General features: G+C 40.8%; 1 protein-coding gene and 1 long non-coding RNA gene across 3 annotated transcripts in view; both read right to left on the bottom strand.

Annotated features, from left to right (window-relative positions):
• Positions 1–8859, bottom strand: part of hectd2 (HECT domain containing 2) — a 35723-nt gene extending 26864 nt beyond the window's left edge. Inside the window, exons 1-5 of the mRNA XM_034607817.1 lie at positions 8319–8859; positions 3842–3983; positions 821–959; positions 629–731; positions 427–516 (exon numbers count right to left, since the gene is read on the bottom strand). Coding sequence (XP_034463708.1) covers positions 427–516; positions 629–731; positions 821–959; positions 3842–3983; positions 8319–8405 — 561 coding nt within the window. The 5' untranslated portion in view covers positions 8406–8859. The remainder of the gene's footprint in view (positions 1–426; positions 517–628; positions 732–820; positions 960–3841; positions 3984–8318) is intronic.
• A 5185-nt stretch (positions 8860–14044) lies between these two features.
• Positions 14045–14797, bottom strand: LOC117775053. 2 transcript variants are annotated; one of them, XR_004616170.1, is made up of 3 exons: positions 14516–14797; positions 14226–14466; positions 14045–14182 (listed from the first exon to the last, which is right to left on the bottom strand). It is a non-coding gene; the product is annotated as an uncharacterized LOC117775053 (long non-coding RNA). The 2 variants fall into 2 exon arrangements; XR_004616169.1 differs by having other exon boundaries at positions 14520–14797.
• Positions 14798–24595: the final 9798 nt, after the last annotated feature.

Genomic DNA, 24595 nt, shown 5'->3' with positions numbered 1-24595 from the left:
TCCTGTTTCTAACACTTCCTGTCAGTAACACTTCCTGTTTCTAACACTTCCTGTCAGTAACAGTTCCACCTCGTCGTCCCTGCTCTGACTCTTCACCATCACTGCTCCTCCTTCAGAGGAGTTTCTGTTACTAAGCAACCAGCTGCAGAGGAGACAGTCTACTTCCTGTTTACACCACGTGACCAGTGTAGGTGAACGGTCATGTGACCTGTGTGTTCAGGTGTGTTAGTGCGGACAGAGATTGTTTCTGATATGGAGATAAAATGCTCGTCTGGACGGAGACGTTTTTAAAACTAAAACAATTTAGAATTTATGGTGAGATCTGGGCACCTTAATGAGTGTGTGTGTGTGTGTGTGTGTGTGTGTGTGTGTGTGTGTGTGTGTGTGTGTGTGTGTGTGTGTCTGTTTGTGTGTCTCTGTGCTTACTGTGCTGAGCAGTGCGTCGTAAACAGCGTTGACAAACTTGGCGTTGACTCCTGAGTCGTCTATGGTGTTGAACGATCCGTTCGCCTCTCGCTGGGAAACAAGGAATGAAAATGAGGATGATGTTTGTGTGTGTGTGTGTGTGTGTGTGTGTGTGTGTGTGTGTGTGTGTGTGTGTGTGTGTGTGTTTGTTTGTGTGTTCTACCTTGAAGGCAGCGTTGATTTCTATGAAGGAGTCAAAGGTGGTCAGGTAAAACTCTCGGACGTCCCTCCAGTCCTCTGATTGGACGGCTTGCTCCATGTCCTCCCTGGCAACACACACAAACACACACGCACACAATTCTCAAAACACAATCCAGGCCTCGCTCAGACAACAGTGTTTGTGTCGGGGACTCACTGGAACTCCCTGGTGGTCTTGGTCCTCAGCGGGAGGACGGGGTCAGAGGGGAACGGAGCTTTGACCTCTGGAGGCAGAGTGTCGATGGACAAACGCTGCTTCTGACGAACGTCGCTACAGATCGGAGGAAGCTCTCTCCCTGCACGAGAAAGAAAAACACTCGCTAACTGGCTCACCTTCATTTCAGTCACTTCCATTAACTACATTAAAAACATGTTATTAAAATGTTCATATTCTGAAATGTTACCATTGCTTCTGCACACAGGCTGTGCTCAGCGTGTTCCTGCTACTGTGACCCTGAACCACATGTTGAGCTAATCAGCTGCAAAATGTTGAGTCAACATCACAATATCACAATAAGATCACTTCTTTAAATGTAATTCTTTGTGTTGACTGGAATCTGTAAGTGTTATTTTTATGTTAATGATCAATCTCACTGGTGCCAATAACACAACACAGCTTACATGATGGATGAAGTGAAAAAGAAACAAATAATACAAACTGTATTTCCTGTTACCACACACACACACACACACACACACACACACACACACACCCATCAGTGTGTAATCACAGGCTGCAGAAACACACACGTTCACCCACCCTCCCTCTCCTCTTCACCATCTATCCATTTTGTTTTTAATCAGCCTCCTGCTGTCTCTGTCTCCACAGTAACTATTGTCTCGAGCAGGCCGCTCCAGGTGCATTGTGGGTGCTCATTCTGGATGTGTGGACAGACAAGCAGGAGATAAAAGCTTCACTAATTCAGAGGTGGACAGACGGATAAATGAATGTGATCGAATCCAAAGGTCACAGCAGAGCAGCCATAGATTTAGACATAGAGGTCAAAGGTTCAAATCCAGCCTATTGCCTTATTCACTGTTGTATATTAATCCATCTGTGTTTCTAGTTTTACAAAACCGTGAATGTGCTTTGATTCACCACTGTAACCTAATGTCACCTTAATATTGGAGCTGGTTCGCAGGATAAACAGTAGGTGGCGCTGATTCTGCACTCGGGTTCTGATACATCAAAACAGGAGATATAACATCAGTTCTATTTTTATACAACAAACATTATGTCTTCTCATTGGACTTTGTTTTCATCTGCCGCCATAATTCCTCTCTCCTGGGGCGGAAGTGACACGTACGTCGTGTACTTTCTTTATGTCATCATGAATTCACTGATTCGTTTCCATTGCATCTTTAAACTGTTTGATTTTTAAACCTCTGATGAGAGGAAAACGTATTAAACTCAAAACTTGATTTAAAAGATATTAAATGTTCTGTTCCATTCAGGTTTTCCGTGTGTAAATTGAAAATGCAGAGCTGGAGGGAAACACCATGAATATCCAGTTTGTTTCCTATCAACCACGTCATGACATGAATGATCTGTTTTGCTGATTGAAGCTTGATTGGAGATTGACAGCGTCACAGAAGAGAACAGCTGATGGAAGCAGTGAAAGAGAAGATGAAGACTCTCAACTTTCCACCTCTGCTCCAGATTAACTACCCCTGCTGTGTCAGCCTGTGCATCACCCAATTTAGTCCTGCCAGCAACAAACCCGGTCGCCATGACAGCCTTTAATCAGAAGAGTCATCTTCATCGTCCTCCATCTTCCTCCTCATCAAAGTTCACTGCAGCCGAGAGGTAAGTCGACTGCTCGTTAATTCAAGTTGTTGTTCCTGAGTGAACGCCACAGTCCACAATCAGATTGAACATGTGCGACCGTCCAGAACGACGGGAGGACAAGAAGGGGGGGGGGGCTTTCTGTCATGAACAAACAGAATGTGAACAACTCAACGTGTTGAGGAGACTTTGTTGGTTTTACAGTGAAATCTGAAATCTGCTTCACACAAGAAGTGACAGCGCTTAGAAGGAACGACAAAACCTCCCGTAATACTTTACAGGTGAAGTAGGAAATTGTGGGGATTGTCCAGCAACTGTAACGGGCCTGAGGAAAGCTGCACTATCTGTGTGTGTGTGTGTGTGTGTGTGTGTGTGTGTGTGTGTGTGTGTGTGTGTGTGTGTGTGTGTGTGTGTGTGTGTGTGTGTTTTAACTTTCATATGGTTTTCATTTGGGGCGGAGGTTTGCATAATTATTCTGGCACCGGTAGCCGTGGTGACAAAGCCGGCTGGTGAGTCTGCGTTCTCACAGCAGACAGAAATAACCTCGCCATTAACAGGAAGTAACGTCCCCTTTAACCAGAAAACACAAACTACATCACTGCCGTCAAAAACATGATGATGTGTTTGTCGTCTTGATTTGTTTTGTTTTTTACTTGATTCTTCACAACTTTATTTTCTGAGACCTCAGTGAAAGTAAATTCATATTATTATTATATTGATTTGAAAGCTTCAATCTACTGAAGGTAGAAAAGGCAGAATATTTCAGTAAAGAGGCAGAAACTGTGAAACCTGAATCACGCAATAAGAATGTCTGCAAATGTCCAATTAGTGGGATTTTTTTAAACGCTCAGTCACCAACTGGAAAACTGGAACAGCTTCTCCTTTCTCTCCTGAAAACCTCGAACACTGGAGACACGAGTGTTTCAGCTCAACATAAACAGAGTCTGAACACATGCATCAAGCGAACAGTAAACACAGGAAGTAACACATCATTACATCCGAGACGGAGAACACGCCGGCTCTGAGCGGACAGAGACAGTGAACTGACTCATACTTAAACAGTTCTTTGCTGCTCAATACTTTGAAATCCTACAGATGAATACGGAGCGTCTGAAGAAGCTGCTGCACAACTTTAAATCAAATCACGTAGAAAGGAAAATAATATGTTGGAATTTGAGCCAAATGCAGTTGAAAACAGGCTAACAGGCTAACAGGCTAACAGGCTAAGTGCCTGGCTCCTGACCCGACTGCTAGTTGTTACTGAACTAACCTCAGTGTAAATACAGTGAGTTAAATAGACCAGGTTTTTGGACTTGTCTTAACTTGCCATGTATCTTGATGCAGAAGTATCTCAAATCGTGGTTAAAGTGACATCTTCAATGATTGACTCACCGTGTCGGGGCCCCAGGGTGCTGCTCAGTGCGCCCGTCAGGCCGCCAGCCAAGCCCCGCCCCCCTAAGTCCCTCCTCTGGCTCAGCGTGGAGATGAAGGTTCCGAGAGACGGAAACGGCTGCTTGACTCCTCGCCCCAAACCCTGGCACAGGAAGATGACATCATCACAGAGATGGAGGGTTTAGTCATAATTAATCAATAATCGATCATGTTTAATCTCGGTGTCAGTCAGCTGATCTAAAGTTAGCATCTCTGACACGTGAAACAAACAAACAAAGAAGTGAAGAAGTATAAATCTGAGAGCAGAGAAGCAGCGTGATGACAAGAGCTGAGCCTGGAGCACAGAGAATCTGTCTGAGTGCAAGCTCACAGTTTGAGCACAAGCAGAGTGAAAGTAGAGTCGTCCTCAACGGCTCAAAGGCTACATGCTAACGGAGTCTACCCTTCAACTCGGGATCTCTAGCAACCAGAGCTCAGTTCAAGACTCAAATACAACTTCAGCTACAGAAGCTTAGAATACGCAAAACTACGAAATGTATCACCAACGACAACAAACAGGAAGCCTCACCAGAGCTGATAAATGAAGCCACCACCTACCAGAGGCCGACAGCTAACGAACAACGTCACCGAACTTCATCCAGAATCAGTCCAGACGACACCTGAACACAACGTTTACTCACTGCTCCGTCACGTCTACGAGCACAAGGCGTGAGGAAGGAAGGATTCAAGAGGAGGAGGGAGGAGGAAACACAAACTAGGGAGGGAGTGAAGAGAGAGAAGATTAGGAAAAGATTGATAACAAAGTGAGAAGAGGAATAAGAGAGAGAGAAAACTGAAAAGAAGATGAAGACACACGACAGGAAGTGGAAGAAGAAAAGATGAAGAGGAGAGAACAACAGATGCAGAGCAGCCGCTCCTGACAGCACCACACACACACACACACACACACACACACAGTCACACAGTCACACACACACACACACAGTCACAGTCACACACACACACACACACACACACACACACACACAGTCACAGTCACACACACACAGTCACACACACACAGTCACAGTCACACACACACACACACACACACACACACACACACACACACACACACACACACACACACACACACACACACACACACACACACACACACACACTGTGACCACAGAATAAATAAAGATGACAACATGACAGCTGGCAAAAGTGAAGCCAAATCATTTTGATCGCCCCCTGGTGGCCCGGCTGCAGTACAGGTCATTGACCTCCTCCATGTTAGCAGATGGGACATGGACCAAACTAAAATATCAAAGTCGACGTAAAATAAATGTTTGTCAAAGATGTTTCTGTCGTTTCAGCTCGTTCTTCTCTCACTGATGTTTGTTTCTGATCCGTTTGGTTTAATTTGACGATATAAAAACAGGCTGATTGTCATGACTGACAGCTGAGACTGACTCAGGATTGGGTGAGAGTACATATGGGAGGGGCCTCAATTCTACGGCTCCACAATCACTACTGCACAGACTCTGACTGCAAATGACGTCATGACCACAAGATGGCAGCGTTTGTATCAGAAATAATTTGGCTTGATTTCTGTACAGTGGGAGGAGACGTGTCGTCCATCATTTGATTCATATGATGGTTTAACTTCCGAACTGATGAGGTTCCCATGAGCTTGTGTTTAGCACTGACGCTAGCTCAACCGTCACTTAGCCAATAACTGCAGACTTTAGTCCATATGTGTAACGACCCCTCCTCTCTGAGCGGAGCTGCAGCCACGTCGCTCTCTCTCTCCTCACTCTGTCATCATCACGCTCTCAGCCCCACCCACACCCACTGATTGACAGGTGAACCCCGGGAAACGTGGCGGTGACGCAGCACAGGCACGATCCGAATCCTTCCTCGGATACTTTCCCAGCGTCGTCTGCAGAGCGGCGACTTCGTCCTGGTTCACATCTGACAACAATCAACAGCTTCTATCTCCGAGTCGTGTGATGTTCTCAGTCATTACGTCTGAGAGGAAATAAAGTCATCGAGAGAGAAACCACAGCAACATGTGACCTTCTCCTGCGCACGCACACACACACACACACACACACACACACACACACACACACACACACACACACACACACACACACACACACACACACACACACACACACACACGTCTCAGCTGTTAAATCTCTAATCACACCCTGCAGATTATCGTGTGTTTGATGATGGAAGTGTAGTTTTTTTTAGAATACCTTTTTAGCTTTTAACTGTCGTCCACGTTTTCTGAATTTATCTGCTTCATACTCTAACACGTTGAACGTTGTGATCCTGAGCGGCTGATGTCAGACCCGCAGCTGACGAGCAGGTCTGTGAGAGCCACAGTCATTGGCCCTCATCAAGTCAGTCTGAGTGCGGCTGAGCGTCTGCACATTCGGCTGAGGTCTGGCACCGGAGGCCCACATGTGAGCCCACTCTCCACGCTGCCAGACTTGACTTGGGTTTGAGTCGGCAGCTCTGGGCTGATTCAAGCCGACAAATCTGCTCCAGCTCCAGACTCGGGCCGGAGGAGTCTGAGCAGTTATCGTTTGTAACAAGTCTGGAAAACAGTGGTGACGGATTCAGGACCGTTCACAGTGTGAAAGTGTGATGAGAGAAAAACACAGAGAAATCACAGAGAACCAGACGAAAGAAAAGATTAAAACTGAGGTGAAGGAAACATTTAACTTTTCAGCCTGAGAATTAAATTCTTTTCAGATTATTGAATCTAATTTCATTATGTTTCCTCAGATGTTATAGTCACACACAGACAGACAGCTGACTAGAGTTCAGACACTGCGTCGACAAAGAGCTGAAACTGTGCAGGATTTAAAATAAGCAGCCATCGCCTTCAAAGTCATCAGCATGTGCAGCGACACAAGTCAAGAATCATCTGTGACCCTGATGTCCTCCTCAGCTTCAATTTCATTCTGAGGAAGAGGAAGAAGTCGCAGGAAGAAAGCGAAGAGTAGCTCTCCTGACGCTGTTTCCTGGCTCTTCCACTCGGTCAGACATCAGCTGTGTCCAAACTCAGAGGACTCAGTCAAACGTGGCCCATGAAAAGCGTGATGAGCGAAATAAGAGGATCGGGGTTTAGGAGCCACACAGTAGATTGTTGTTTCTCCACGTGAAGCCTCCTCGCTCACACAGACTGGAAGTGAACAGGTTCTCCACCGCTACTTCCATGTGTGTGTGTGTGACCTAACTGATGCATCGTTAGCGTCTTGGAGCTGAGTGGCTCTGCTGCGACGTCTTCAGGTGCAGCCACCGGAGGACGAGGAGCCTGAGACACAGCAACTGTTTTCCATTATCAGCAGAAATGAGAAATGACTCAGTTCATTTTCTGTGGAGCCAATGAAGAATTATTGGATCAAGTCTCATCATCATCATCATCAAACTCCTGAAGATTTGGAGCAGAAGAAGTTGCTTTAATGAGATTTCTGTCAAACAGCAGAGTTTCTGTGCAGGTAAACACCAAACGGCCTCCTCACTGTTCACCTGCCTCCTTCAGTTTTTGTTCTGTGGAACGACAACCGTTCTCTTAAACCGTGTCTGAGGCTTCCTCAGATCTCCGGGAGTTCTGGGGCCAGGAGGCTCTTCAGAGCGAGAGCACGCCTGCAGACACTTTATGACATTTCCAGACTCAACCAGGGTCCGTCTGAGCAGCGACAGACTGTTTATTGGTCAGAACCATCAGATCTGCACATTCCAGCTCCCTGACACAATGCAGATGACATCAACCAGCCTGAGACCTCAACGCTGTGAAGTCACACAGAGAAACAGAAACACGCCGGCCGACGCGCCGGCCCTCGAGCCCAGCGTGGTTACATCAGAGCTGAGGTCAGCAGGCTGACGTCACACATCACTTTTTCCAAACAGACACAAAACAGAGCTTTGATTTCAGGTTCCTGTCACTTTTAATACAGAAGATGAAGCTGCACTGAATATACACTGAACTATATATGTAAATATATACTTTATATACAATGCAGTAGAGCTCATTTATATTTGTTGTATAACGTTCTCTTTGTGGTTAATTCTGCATTAAAGCAAAACTGAAAAACTGATGTGAGTCAGACTTTAGACGCAGAAACATTTCACTTTTTAAGACAAAAGAGGGAAAATAACAAACACAATGAAAATGAACTGCTGGAGCTAAAATGACTGTTTTCACAAATGTGTTTTTTATCGATCATAGAGAAAGTGCTGCACACAAAACTGTAAAGAGCTCTGAGTGTCATCCAGACTACAGATAGAAACAGGACATCTGGTTAATAACCACTGTGTGGTCAGTGCGTTTGTCTTCGTTGTGTCACTTTAACTTTCAGTTTCTTTTTTTGACGTATTATTATTATTTGAACCTGATAATAAATAGAATGGTGCCTTTTAAACATGTCCGTTTAAAGCAATAACAGAATGTGGTGCAGTGAAATGCTCTTACAGCCGGAGCGGAGCTGTTGTAGATCGGGGGGAGTCTCTCTCTCTCCCTCTCCACTGCTCCTGACAGCGCAGAGCTCTCTCCATCCATCCTGTCGAGTGGAAAACTTTCTCCTGCTGGAAACTCTCAGTCCTCTGCGGCCGCGGGCTCCTCGCTCCTCCCGGGGCTGCGCATGTTTCTCCGGCTCTCTGCCCGAGTCTGTCCGCTCAGTCTGCTCCGCTGCTCCGCGTAAATCAGGGACATTCACATCCTCCGAGAGACGGAGCGAGGCGTCCCTCCGTCGGACAGGTGGGTTCTCCTCCCGTTACGCGCACAGCCGGACGCGTAACGGTCTCCAAGAGCCGCGCGTAAAGTCTCCGCCGCACGCGCCACGGAGCGCGAGCTCCGGTTGGTTAAGAAGAGCTTTTCAATCCGGAGGAGAACGAACTTCTACCCGCGTCTCCGTCTCCTCTCTGCGGGCCTCACTGCGTCTTCTGTCGGGGAGGACGCACCGCTGCGGCCCGGCGCCATGTTTGGAGGAGGAGGAGGAGGAGGTGCCTGGAGAGAAGAGGCGGGAGATACACACACACACACACACACACACACACACACACACACACACACACACACACACACACACACACACACACACACTCACACACTCACACTAAAAACACGCACACACACACAGTGACGGGAAATAGGAGTTTTGGATTCAGACAGAAAGAAAGAATCAAACAAACAATAATATAAAATAAGTTCAATATTAAAATGTGTATTCAAAATTTAACAAAACATTTGAAAAATCTGTATAATTTACTGAATTTAATCGAGTCTCTTTTGAAAGTTTTTATCAATTAATTCGTGAATGAATTTTAAATATTGTTTGTTGTTTTGTGTTTATGAACATGAAGTTTCCTTTAATTTGTTGTTTAGGTTCCATTGTTAAACTGTAAATAAAGACGGCGACACGTCTCTACTTCAACATGAAGCTAAAATATCTCCGATACGAACACTGCCCTCTTGTGGTGATGATTTACAGGCTCCACCCATAAACACTCTCAACCAATCAGGAGTCAGTGTCAGCTGTCAATCATGATGTCTCAGCCTGTTTTTATATCACCAAATAACAAATTAAAACCAAACTGATCAGAAACACTTGAACAAACATCGGTGAGATGAGAACGAGCTGAAATGAACATTTATTTAAGCTGTACTTTCATGTCCCATCTGCTAACATGGATGAGATCTTGATCTTTCACTGACCTGAAGAGTCTGAACAGATCAATAAAATTAATTTGAACAAAGCTGAATTCATCACATGTTCATGAATCTGTTTCTCAAACTTTCCTGACCCTGGAACTCACATCTGTCAGCAGGGCTTTTATTTTGACAGTTGTAACAGGAAGTGATGAGAGTGTCCTGACTGTGGTCGACTACGTCACCGCCGCAATTTAACTTCAGTCCATAATTAGTGAGAAACAGGATCAAGGCCAAGTCTCACAGAAAGAACCGAGAGAGTGCTGCTGCCCAGACCCGTGAGTGTGTGTGTGTGTGTGTGTGTGTGTGTGTGTGTGTGTGTGTGTGAGTGTGTGTGTGGGTCATCATCATCATCATCATCATCATAATAATAATAATATTCTGGTCAGATCACAACATTAGCTCAAGCTGAGCAGTACAATACTGCCACCTTGTGGACAAAGGTGGGAACTGAAGGAGCAATCAATCTCTATGAATTATCAATTACTATAATTGTATATATACTATATATAATATATATAAATATATATATATTATGTATAGTATATATTTTTGTATATATTCAGAGCGACGCCTCAGAGAGAGAGAGAGAGAGAGAACAACATCTGGGAGAGAGAGAGAGAGAGAGAGAGAGAGAGAGAGAGAGAGAGAGAGAGAGGGAGGGAGAGAGAGAGAGAGAGAGAGAACAACATCTGGGAGAGAGAGAGAGAGAGAACAACATCTGAGAGAGAGAGAGAGAGAGAGAACAACATCTGGGAGAGAGAGAGAGAGAGAGAGAGTTGAGTCCTCGGTTTCAGACCTTTTGGCAGCAACACCCTTTCCTCAAAACCTCGGGAGAGAGAGGTTACTCTAGTTCAAATCAGTTCCAAGGAGGGGGAATGGTGCACACACACACACACACACACACACACACACACACACACACACTTCCTGCACATGAGGGTGTGTTTCCGAACATTACAGAACACAGGGTTCCTAAGAGGAAGAATGGCGGGATGAGAGAAAATAAAAGAAGGAAGACGAGAAAGAAAATCCAGGGAAAAGACAAATATAAGATGTGTGTTTTATATATATATATACATGTATATATATATATATATGTATATATATATATATGTATATATATATGTTGAATATGAGAAAAAGAACAGAACAGAACAGACAAGGAGAGAAAAAAGAATAAGAAAAGCAGAAGCTCGGTGAACAAGTGACAGAACAGAGTTTGTCAAAAGAAAAGATTCTGGAAGGTTTTTTTATTTCTATGAAACAAATGTGATAAATTAAACAGATTCATTCTCTGTTGATGAAAAAAAGAAAAGTAAATCTGTCATTTCTTATCTCAACACAAGAGGGCGTCGTTTACCCATGAAATACATGGGGTGTTGATTTGGGTTACTGTGTGTGCGTGTGTGTGCGTGTGCGTGTGTGTGCGTGTGCGTGTGCGTGTGTTTTATTGTAAAATATTGTAAAGATTAAAACCTCCATTGTTTTGTTTGTTGTTTGTTGATTTAAATAATAAATAAATAATAATATACTGAAATATATATGTATAAATTCCTGTCTCACCTCAGACACCGTTTGTGTATATCTATTTTATAATTAAAGTAGAACATAATTATATAAGAACAATAGAGTAAAGGAAACATTAGATATATATATTATTTTATCCAGAGCTTTAGTCCACATCTCACTTTCTTCCTCAGTGATGATTCATGAACGGTTCTGACCTCAGATTTGAAATATTCAGAATATGTAGTGTTCTATGTTTTCCTCCTAATGAAATGTTAACATTATATATATATGTGTGTGTATGTATTTTATAGCTCTCAACAGGAAGCCATGGTTGTTGAATGTAAATCTTGCAGCACGTCGTATACCTGTCCATCTTCACTGTCTTCATGTTTTATGATCTCCAGTCTGGAGTATTTGGGGCAAATGTTTCAGCGTTCAGACTTTGACCTGACGCCGAGAGTCGAGTTCCACAGTCAACAAAGTCTTAAAGCTGAAAACAGGAGCACAACATTGAGACATCAGCACATGTTTGAAGTTCTTCATGAATCTGAGCTGACATTTCAAACCTGACTCTGATGAACTGACCTGAAAACTAAACTTTATTAAACATCTGTAAATATGTCTGATTGTTTTCATCCTTGAATTCTTCTCTGAGGAATCAATGAAAATGTAGAAAATGATGTTTGTGTCAGAATCAAACACAGAGGAACAGAAATAAAAACACAGAAAGTAAAAGGAACAAACGAGCGGAACTAAAACCAGGAAACAGAAGAACTGACGGAGAGAGAGAGAGTGAAGCAGAGGAGGCGGAGCTATTCCCCTCAGGTGAGGTTCATAGACAAACACAGGAAGTGAAACAGGAAACAGCAAGTTGAATTGATCGGTTTCCTCTTTCTGCTCTGAGAAGTTTTTTATTGTATGAAGGAATAAACGTGTATTTTTAACTCAAACTGTCGGTTTTGAAAATGAAGTCGTAATAAATTCCTGAAGTTGCCCACGTGAGGCAGCTCATGCTACTGAAATACCAGCGTGTATTTATATACGTTCACTGTTTATAGATGTCTCGACCTGCTCTTTAGGTGAAGATGGAACATGTGTCGTCCACATGTCAGCAACATGTCTCACATTCTCACGTGTTCAGGTGTTGATGGTTCAAATCCACAAGTTGTTGTAACTCAAAGATTCAGATCTTTGACATCAAGTTTGTTTGAGTTACAACAACTTGTGGATTTGAACCATCAACACCTGAACATGTGAGAATGTCAAGTTCAAGTAAAGAGAGAAAAAAGAAGAAAAATCTGTAACGTTCAAAATTCACAGAAAATCATCGATGATATGAAATAAATAATTTATATACAGTCACGGATCCTCTTTATATACAGTCACTGATCGTCTTTATATACAGTCACTGATGGTCTTTATATACAGTCACTGATCGTCTTTATATACAGTCACTGATGGTCTTTATATACAGTCACTGATCGTCTTTATATACAGTCACTGATCCTCTTTATATACAGTCACTGATCGTCTTTATATACAGTCACTGATCATCTTTATATACAGTCACTGATCGTCTTTATATACAGTCACTGATGGTCTTTATATACAGTCACTGATGGTCTTTATATACAGTCACTGATCCTCTTTATATACAGTCACTGATGGTCTTTATATACAGTCACTGATCGTCTTTATATACAGTCACTGATCCTCTTTATATACAGTCACTGATCGTCTTTATATACAGTCACTGATCGTCTTTATATACAGTCACTGATGGTCTTTATATACAGTCACTGATGGTCTTTATATACAGTCACTGATGGTCTTTATATACAGTCACTGATGGTCTTTATATACAGTCACTGATGGTCTTTATATACAGTCACTGATCGTCTTTATATACAGTCACTGATCATCTTTATATACAGTCACTGATGGTCTTTATATACAGTCACTGATCGTCTTTATATACAGTCACTGATGGTCTTTATATACAGTCACTGATGGTCTTTATATACAGTCACTGATGGTCTTTATATACAGTCACTGATGGTCTTTATATACAGTCACTGATGGTCTTTATATACAGTCACTGATCGTCTTTATATACAGTCACTGATCATCTTTATATACAGTCACTGATGGTCTTTATATACAGTCACTGATCGTCTTTATATACAGTCACTGATGGTCTTTATATACAGTCACTGATCGTCTTTATATACAGTCACTGATGGTCTTTATATACAGTCACTGATCGTCTTTATATACAGTCACTGATCATCTTTATATACAGTCACTGATGGTCTTTATATACAGTCACTGATCGTCTTTATATACAGTCACTGATCGTCTTTATATACAGTCACTGATCATCTTTATATACAGTCACTGATGGTCTTTATATACAGTCACTGATCGTCTTTATATACAGTCACTGATCATCTTTATATACAGTCACTGATCATCTTTATATACAGTCACTGATGGTCTTTATATACAGTCACTGATCATCTTTATATACAGTCACTGATCATCTTTATATCCAGTCACTGATCGTCTTTATATACAGTCACTGATCGTCTTTATATACAGTCACTGATCATCTTTATATACAGTCACTGATCATCTTTATATACAGTCACTGATCATCTTTATATACAGTCACTGATCATCTTTATATACAGTCACTGATCATCTTTATATACAGTCACTGATGGTCTTTATATACAGTCACGGAGCAGAGTTTATGACCTATACTTCAGCCAGCCACCAGGAGGCGATCCAGATGATTTGGCTTCACTTTTGGGAGCTGTCATGTCGTCCATCTTTATTCACGGTCGACAGAAACAATAGATAGATATTGTTGATGTGGTAAAGCAGCGTGGGATCATGATATGACGACACCTTCAGGCGACCAAATGAAACGCACCTTACAGGTTTGAAAATACAACGTAAGGTCACAGGTCTGTTATTAGGTTGTTGGTTCAAACACGTTGGATATTTAAGATCAAACACTTTAAATGTGTTAAAGAGACAAAACTGTGTTAATAAGACACAAAATCAACTCAACAAAGACACAAGTGTCAATAGATATATGAGGAGACACACTCACACACACACACACACACACACACACACACACACACACACACACACACACACACACACACACACACTGACCTACTCAGACAAAGTTACCCTGACGTTGAAGTAACAGCATATTTGACATATGTACAACATGCTGTCACACACCTGCTGCCATAAAACACACACACGGACACACACACACACACACACACACACACAGAACTAAAGCATAGACACATGATTCTTTATCCACCCTCTTCTCGCACTTTGACACAATTCCTTAGTCACAAAATCTTTATATTCTCTCTCTCTCACACAGACACACACACATTCACACTCACACTCACACACACGCACACACACACACACACTCACACTCACACACACATCTCTGTGTCATCACACTGCCTGTCACAGCATTATGTCATCTTTCTATTCCTGAGAAACACCTGTGACTCAGTGACCCACACACACTCACACACACACTCACACACACACTCACACACACACTCACACACACACCAGATTTGTGTTGCATCAGAAAAAGCAGCCGAGAGACGTCAGCCTGAAATAAGCAGAAGATTTAAAGATGACTGTAATTCCACAGGCTCCTGTAGGGGGCAGCGCTCCAGCTTCACAGGTCCGACTGGTTTACAGAGAAGAGAGAAGCTCTTTAAATCCATCACACGGAAACCAGCCGGAAACACACACTCACAGATTCTGCTCATATTCAAGTTGATAATTCAATGAGTGTTGTGACTGTAAAATATTTTCATGCTCTAACGTCCATCCCTGTCCTCAGCCTGTCCATCGCTGCAGCTCCTCTTTTCAGCCTCTGTCTCAAACTCTTTCAGCTCCTGTCCCTTTAAGACCCTCCTCCTGATAAAGCCCAGTCTGCTCTGATTGGTCGGTTGGTGCTCTCATTTTGATATTGAACGTATCTATTAGGAGACGTGCTACACTAGCTGTTAGCCGTTAGCATGACGTGGTGATTTATGTCCACCAGCTCCTCACCTGTTCCTGGTCACATGACATCGAGCTGATGAGGAGGTGTGGTCCTGGGTTTCAGGAGGAGCTCCTCCCTTCACAGAATTTGGTCTTTTTAACTTTGCAGAACTTTTACATTGACTGAAAACCCGTATTCGTCTGAGTCTTCGTCTCCGCCCCCAAGTTCAAATTCTCATCGTCTCCGTGCGCACTCCGTCTGCCACACGTGCACTCGTATCAGAAATCACACACACAGCAGACTCCACCCTCAGTGTGAACGACCTCTGACCTGCAGCTCGTCTGCAGCCACGCTGTCGCTCCTCTGGAATCCTTGTATGTCACGAACACGACATTCCCCCCCGCGGCGCTGAGTGGACATCGAATCGTCACGCACAGAAAGAGATGAAACACAGTGACAGAGATTTAGCTTCTGCCGAAGTGTCCTTGGGCAAGATACTGAACCTCGAACCTCTCAAGAGAAGGAGCTGCACAGAATGTGTGTGAATGTGAAACTTATGTAAAGATCTTTACAGAACATTTACCACCGACTGGATCTGAAGCTGTGGAATAAAACAAAAGTGTTACACTCAAGTACATTATACACCATCGCCCCCTGGTGGCTGGCTGTAGTACAGTCCTCCTCCATGTTAGCAAATGGACAGAAAATCTTTGTCAAAGATAGTTTCTGTCATTTTAGGTCGTTCTTATCTCACCGATGTTTGTTCAATTGTTCATGTTTTAATAACTTGTTTGATGATTTAAAAAAAGCATAGACTGACTCCTGATCGGTCCAGAGCGAGAGTGGGCGGGACCTTAACACGATCACTGTTAGAATCAGAGATATTTCAGTTTGGTTAGTGGGAGGAAGTGGAGACGTGTTTATTAAAAGTCTGGACCACAGATGACAACATGTATGATTCTGGTTCATGATTCATCACAAACCTGAAGCAGCACATTTACTGACTCTTCTTCATCACAGAGCTGAATGAGATTATTCCTTTGTTTTATTTTACCGTCTCCTCCGGCGCTGCCAGGAATGTGAGGGATGATGAAACAGGTCTAAACACTGTAAACAGCTATAAAAGTTCTAAAAGATAATTCTATTTATAATATATCCACGCAAATAAAAATATGTCATGGGCTCTCTGATTTATTTTTGTCCCACTTGACCGCTGATGTCATCATGACCAGCGACAGGTGATTAATGATGTCATCGCCTTCATCAATTTACAGCCTCACAGGAAATATGACGCGTTACTTCTTTTTGCCAACGAGTTTACGTACTTTTACTTTACTCAGCTTTCAGGTACCACTTTGTTCAATCTCATGTGCTTCAGTCGTTCCTGTGATTTGTCTTCAAAGTGCAACAGAGAGCGACATGTGACCAGAGAGGAGGTGTCGAAATCTGTAAATATCTCACACACACACACACACACACACACACACACACACACACACATAAATAACGTACATTGTATAAATAGCATCATGTGACATCAGCCATCTTTTCTTTGTGTGACCTCCCTCCAGCATCAAATAAACGAAGGTACATTTTTACCATTTACCATACAACTAGGGCTACATTGTAGCACTAACGGGCCCGAGCACACGCATTTTGAAGCCTGTTGCGGTTAGTGGAGAGAGCGATCAATGACCAAGAGCACGTCTCCGCGTTGCATGCGTTTTGCTCACTGCGGCAAGGACAAACGCTTCACTTCCTGCGTCCGTCACGCTATGTCGATCCTTGCCTGCTAATTGCTCATTACGGTCCATGCTATCAATTGCACATCACACTGTGAACATTTTATGTAAATCGAATGATAGTTGTAAAACAAAGCTTACTTCCTGTTGCCAGACTAATAGATCTGTTCAAGTAGGGGCTCTGATGTAGCGTGAGCAATTTTGTGTCAATTGGACAATGTTACAACAACATAATTATCACACTGATCAGTAGGTGGCGCTATGACCCTGCACTAATATTAATATATGGAGTGTCCGTCTGTCCGTCTGAAAAAAAAAAATACGGACAGACAGACGGACGAAATAAATTAAATTAAATTAAATTAAATTGAAATAATTGAAATAAAAAAAGACGAAAATCCGTCCGTCTGTCCGTCCCAAAAAAAAAAAATATACGGACAGACAGACGGACGAAAATCCGTCCGTCTGTCCGTCCCAAAAAAAAAAAAATATACGGACAGACAGACGGACGAAAATCCGTCCGTCTGTCCGTCCCCCAAAAAAAAAATATACGGACAGACAGACGGACGAAAAAAAAAAAAATTAAATTAAATAAAATTGAAATAAAAAAAATTAAATAAAATCCGTCCGTCTGTCCGTCCCAAAAAAAAAAAAATATACGGACAGACAGACGGACGAAAATCCGTCCGTCTGTCCGTCCCCAAAAAAAAAAATATACGGACAGACAGACGGACGAAAAAAATTAAATTAAATTAAATTAAATTGAAATAAAAAAATTTAATAAAATCCGTCCGTCTGTCCGTCCCAAAAAAAAAAAAATATACGGACAGACAGATGGACGAAAAAAAAAAAAAATTAAATTAAATAAAATTGAAATAAAAAAAATTAAATAAAATCCGTCCGTCTGTCCGTCCCCCAAAAAAAAAATATACGGACAGACAGACGGACGAAAAAAAAAAAAAATTAAATTAAATAAAATTGAAATAAAAAAAATTAAATAAAATCCGTCCGTCTGTCCGTCCCAAAAAAAAAAAAATATACGGACAGACAGACGGACGAAAAAAATTAAATTAAATTAAATTAAATTGAAATAAAAAAATTTAATAAAATCTGTCCGTCTGTCCGTCCCAAAAAAAAAAAAATATACGGACAGACAGATGGACGAAAAAAAAAAAAATTAAATTAAATAAAATTGAAATAAAAAAAATTAAATAAAATCCGTCCGTCTGTCCGTCCCAAAAAAAAAAAAATATACGGACAGACAGACGGACGAAAATCCGTCCGTCTGTCCGTCCAAAAAAAAAAAAATATACGGACAGACAGACGGACGAAAATCCGTCCGTCTGTCCGTCCCAAAAAAAAAAATATACGGACAGACAGACGGACGAAAATCCGTCCGTCTGTCCGTCCCCCAAAAAAAAAATATACGGACAGACAGACGGACGAAAAATAAAAAAAATTTAAATTAAAATAAAATTGAAATAAAAAAAATTAAATAAAATCCGTCCGTCTGTCCGTCCCCAAAAAAAAAAAAATATACGGACAGACAGACGGACGAAAAATCCGTCCGTCTGTCCGTCCCCAAAAAAAAAAATATACGGACAGACAGACGGACGAAAATCCGTCCGTCTGTCCGTCCCAAAAAAAAAAAATATACGGACAGACAGACGGACGAAAATCCGTCCGTCTGTCCGTCCCCCAAAAAAAAAAATATACGGACAGACAGACGGACGAAAAAAAAAAAAATTAAATTAAATAAAATTGAAATAAAAAAAATTAAATAAAATCCGTCCGTCTGTCCGTCCCAAAAAAAAAAAAATATACGGACAGACAGACGGACGAAAATCCGTCCGTCTGTTTGTCCCAAAAAAAAAAAAAATATACGGACAGACAGACGGACGAAAATCCGTCCGTCTGTCCGTCCCCAAAAAAAAAATATACGGACAGACAGACGGACGAAAATCCGTCCGTCTGTCCGTCCCAAAAAAAAAAAAATATACGGAAAGACAGACGGACGAAAATCCGTCCGTCTGTCCGTCCCAAAAAAAAAAAAATATACGGACAGACAGACGGACGAAAATCCGTCCGTCTGTCCGTCCCCCAAAAAAAAAAATATACGGACAGACAGACGGACGTAAAAAAAAAAAAATTTAATTAAATTAAATTGAAATAAAAAAAATTAAATAAAATCCGTCCGTCTGTCCGTCCCAAAAAAAAAAAAATATACGTACAGACAGACGGACGAAAATCCGTCCGTCTGTCCGTCCCAAAAAAAGAAAAATACGGACAGACAGACTGACGAAAATCCGTCCGTCTGTCTGTCCCCCAAAAAAAAAAATATACGGACAGACAGACGGACGAAAATCTGTCCGTCTGTCCGTCCCCCAAAAAAAAAATATACGGACAGACAGACGGACGAAAATTTGTCCGTCTGTCCGTCCCAAAAAAATATATATATACGGACAGACAGACGGACGAAAAAAAAAACAATAAAATAAAATAAAATTGAAATAAAAAAAAATCCGTCCGTCTGTCCGTCCCAAAAAAAAAAAATATACGGACAGACAGACGGACGAAAATCCGTCCGTCTGTCCGTCCCCAAAAAAAAAAAATATACGGACAGACAGACAGACGAAAATCCGTCCGTCTGTCCGTCCCCCAAAAAAAAAATATACGGACAGACAGACGGACGAAAAAAAAAAAAATTAAATTAAATAAAATTGAAATAAAAAAATTTAAATAAAATCCGTCCGTCTGTCCGTCCCATAAAAAAAAAAATATACGGACAGACAGACGGACGAAAATCCGTCCATCTGTCCGTCCCAAAAAAAAAAAATATACGGACAGACAGACGGACGAAAATCCGTCCGTCTGTCCGTCCCAAAAAAAAAAAATATACGGACAGACAGACGGACGAAAATCCGTCCGTCTGTCCGTCCCAAAAAAAAAAAATATACGGACAGACAGACGGACGAAAATCCGTCCGTCTGTCCGTCCCCCCAAAAAAAAAATATACGGACAGACAGACGGACGAAAATTTGTCCGTCTGTCCGTCCCAAAAAAATATATATATACGGACAGACAGACGGATGAAAAAAAAAAACAATAAAATAAAATAAAATTGAAATAAAAAAAATTAAATAAAATCCGTCCGTCTGTCCGTCCCAAAAAAAAAAAAATATACGGACAGACAGACGGACGAAAATCCGTCCGTCTGTCCGTCCCAAAAAAAAAAAAATATACGGACAGACAGACGGACGAAAAAAAAAAAAATTAAATTAAATAAAATTGAAATAAAAAAAATTAAATAAAATCCGTCCGTCTGTCCGTCCCAAAAAAAAAAAATATACGGACAGACAGACGGACGAAAATCCGTCCGTCTGTCCGTCCCAAAAAAAAAAATATACGGACAGACAGACGGACGAAAATCCGTCCGTCCTGTCCGTCCCCCAAAAAAAAAATATACGGACAGACAGACGGACGAAAAATAAAAAAAAATTTAATAAAATTAAATTGAAATAAAAAAAATTAAATAAAATCCGTCCGTCTGTCCGTCCCCCAAAAAAAAAATATACGGACAGACAGACGGACGAAAATTCGTCCGTCTGTCCGTCCCAAAAAAAATATATATACGGACAGACAGACGGACGAAAAAAAAAACAATAAAATAAAATAAAATTGAAATAAAAAAAATTAAATAAAATCCGTCCGTCTGTCCGTCCCAAAAAAAAAAAAATATACGGACAGACAGACGGACGAAAATCCGTCCGTCTGTCCGTCCCAAAAAAAAAAAATATACGGACAGACAGACGGACGAAAATCCGTCCGTCTGTCCGTCCCCCAAAAAAAAAAATATACGGACAGACAGACGGACGAAAATCCGTCCGTCTGTCCGTCCCAAAAAAATATATATATACGGACAGACAGACGGACGAAAATCCGTCCGTCTGTCCGTCCCAAAAAAAAAATATATACGGACAGACAGACGGACGAAAATCCGTCCGTCTGTCCGTCCCAATAAAAAAAAATATACGGACAGACAGACGGACGAAAATCCGTCCGTCTGTCCGTCCCCCAAAAAAAAAAATATACGGACAGACAGACGGACGAAAATCCGTCCGTCTGTCCGTCCCAAAAAAAAAAATATATACGGACAGACAGACGGACGAAAAAAAAAAAAATTAAATTAAATAAAATTGAAATAAAAAAAATTAAATAAAATCCGTCCGTCTGTCCGTTCCAAAAAAAAAAAAATATACGGACAGACAGACGGACGAAAAAAAAAAAAAATTTAATTAAATAAAATTGAAATAAAAAAAATTTAATAAAATCCGTCCGTCTGTCCGTCCCAAAAAAAAAAAAATATACGGACAGACAGACGGACGAAAAAAAAAAAAATTAAATTAAATAAAATTGAAATAAAAAAAATTAAATAAAATTTGTCCGTCTGTCCGTCCCAAAAAAAAAAAAATATACGGACAGACAGACGGACGAAAAAAAAAAAAATTAAATTAAATAAAATTGAAATAAAAAAAATTAAATAAAATCCGTCCGTCTGTCCGTCCCAAAAAAAAAAAAATATACGGACAGACAGACGGACGAAAATCCGTCCGTCTGTCCGTCCCAAAAAATAAAATTTACGGACAGACAGACGGACGAAAATCCGTCCGTCCGTCCGTCCCCCAAAAAAAAAATATACGGACAGACAGACGGACGAAAAATAAAAAAAAATTTAATAAAATTAAATTGAAATAAAAAAAATTAAATAAAATCCGTCCGTCTGTCCGTCCCCCCAAAAAAAAAATATACGGACAGACAGACGGACGAAAATTTCGTCCGTCTGTCCGTCCCCAAAAAAATATATATATACGGACAGACAGACGGACGAAAAAAAAACAATTAAATAAAATAAAATTGAAATAAAAAAAATTAAATAAAATCCGTCCGTCTGTCCGTCCCAAAAAAAAAAAAATATACGGACAGACAGACGGACGAAAATCCGTCCGTCTGTCCGTCCCAAAAAAAAAAAATATACGGACAGACAGACGGACGAAAATCCGTCCGTCTGTCCGTCCCCCAAAAAAAAAATATACGGACAGACAGACGGACGAAAATCCGTCCGTCTGTCCGTCCCAAAAAAATATATATATACGGACAGACAGACGGACGAAAATCCGTCCGTCTGTCCGTCCCAAAAAAAAAATATATACGGACAGACAGACGGACGAAAAAAAAAAAAATTAAATAAAATAAAATTGAAATAAAAAAAATTAAATAAAATCCGTCCGTCTGTCCGTCCCAAAAAAAAAAAAATATACGGACAGACAGACGGACGAAAATCCGTCCGTCTGTCCGTCCCAAAAAAAAAAATATACGGACAGACAGACGGACGAAAATCCGTCCGTCTGTCCGTCCCAATAAAAAAAAATATACGGACAGACAGACGGACGAAAATCCGTCCGTCTGTCCGTCCCCCAAAAAAAAAATATACGGACAGACAGACGGACGAAAATCCGTCCGTCTGTCCGTCCCAAAAAAAGAAAAATACGGACAGACAGACGGACGAAAATCCGTCCGTCTGTCCGTCCCAAAAAAAAAAATATATACGGACAGACAGACGGACGAAAAAAAAAAAAATTAAATTAAATAAAATTGAAATAAAAAAAATTAAATAAAATCCGTCCGTCTGTCCGTTCCAAAAAAAAAAAAAATATACGGACAGACAGACGGACGAAAAAAAAAAAAATTAAATTAAATAAAATTGAAATAAAAAAAATTTAATAAAATCCGTCCGTCTGTCCGTCCCAAAAAAAAAAAAATATACGGACAGACAGACGGACGGACGAAAATTTGTCCGTCTGTCCGTCCCCAAAAAAATATATATATACGGACAGACAGACGGATGAAAAAAAAACAATAAAATAAAATAAAATTGAAATAAAAAAAATTAAATAAAATCCGTCCGTCTGTCCGTCCCAAAAAAAAAAAAATATACGGACAGACAGACGGACGAAAATCCGTCCGTCTGTCCGTCCCAAAAAAAAAAAATATACGGACAGACGGACGAAAATCCGTCCGTCTGTCCGTCCCCCAAAAAAAAAAATATACGGACAGACAGACGGACGAAAATCCGTCCGTCTGTCCGTCCCAAAAAAATATATATATACGGACAGACAGACGGACGAAAATCCGTCCGTCTGTCCGTCCCAAAAAAAAAATATATACGGACAGACAGACGGACGAAAAAAAAAAAAATTAAATAAAATAAAATTGAAATAAAAAAAATTAAATAAAATCCGTCCGTCTGTCCGTCCCAAAAAAAAAAAAATATACGGACAGACAGACGGACGAAAATCCGTCCGTCTGTCCGTCCCAAAAAAAAAAATATACGGACAGACAGACGGACGAAAATCCGTCCGTCTGTCCGTCCCAATAAAAAAAAATATACGGACAGACAGACGGACGAAAATCCGTCCGTCTGTCCGTCCCCCAAAAAAAAAAATATACGGACAGACAGACGGACGAAAATCCGTCCGTCTGTCCGTCCCAAAAAAAAAAATATATACGGACAGACAGACGGACGAAAAAAAAAAAAATTAAATTAAATAAAATTGAAATAAAAAAAATTAAATAAAATCCGTCCGTCTGTCCGTTCCAAAAAAAAAAAAATATACGGACAGACAGACGGACGAAAAAAAAAAAAAATTAAATTAAATAAAATTGAAATAAAAAAAATTTAATAAAATCCGTCCGTCTGTCCGTCCCAAAAAAAAAAATATACGGACAGACAGACGGACGAAAAAAAAAAAAATTAAATTAAATAAAATTGAAATAAAAAAAATTAAATAAAATGCGTCCGTCTGTCCGTCCCAAAAAAAAAAAATATACGGACAGACAGACGGACGAAAATTCGTCCGTCTGTCCGTCCCAAAAAAAAAAATATACGGACAGACAGACGGACGAAAATCCGTCCGTCTGTCCGTCCCAAAAAAAAAAATATACGGACAGACAGACGGACGAAAATCAGTCCGTCTGTCCGTCCCCCAAAAAAAAATATACGGACAGACAGACGGACGAAAATAAAAAAAAATTTAATTAAAATTAAATTGAAATAAAAAAAATTAAATAAAATCCGTCCGTCTGTCCGTCCCAAAAAAAAAAAAATATACGGACAGACAGACGGACGAAAATTCGTCCGTCTGTCCGTCCCAAAAAAAAAATATACGGGCAGACAGACGGACGAAAATCCGTCCGTCTGTCCGTCCCCCAAAAAAAAAATATACGGACAGACAGACGGACGAAAAATAAAAAAAAATTTAATAAATTAAATTGAAATAAAAAAAATTAAATAAAATCCGTCCGTCTGTCCGTCCCAAAAAAAAAAAATATATACGGACAGACAGACGGACGAAAATCCGTCCGTCTGTCCGTCCCAAAAAAAAAAAATATACGGACAGACAGACGGACGAAAAAAAAAAAAATTTAAATTAAATAAAATTGAAATAAAAATAATTAAATAAAATCCGTCCGTCTGTCCGTCCCAAAAAAAAAAAATATACGGACAGACAGACGGACGAAAATCCGTCCGTCTGTCCGTCCCCCAAAAAAAAAATATACGGACAGACAGACGGACGAAAATCCGTCCGTCTGTCCGTCCCAAAAAAAAAAAATATACGGACAGACAGACGGACGAAAATCCGTCCGTCTGTCCGTCCCCCAAAAAAAAAATATACGGACAGACAGAC

The sequence above is a fragment of the Hippoglossus hippoglossus genome, chromosome 15, assembly GCF_009819705.1.
Source record: "Hippoglossus hippoglossus isolate fHipHip1 chromosome 15, fHipHip1.pri, whole genome shotgun sequence".
Lineage (NCBI taxonomy): Eukaryota > Metazoa > Chordata > Actinopteri > Pleuronectiformes > Pleuronectidae > Hippoglossus > Hippoglossus hippoglossus.
The sequence above is the reverse complement of the archived record's forward strand: the minus strand, read 5'-3'. Positions and strand labels throughout refer to the sequence as shown.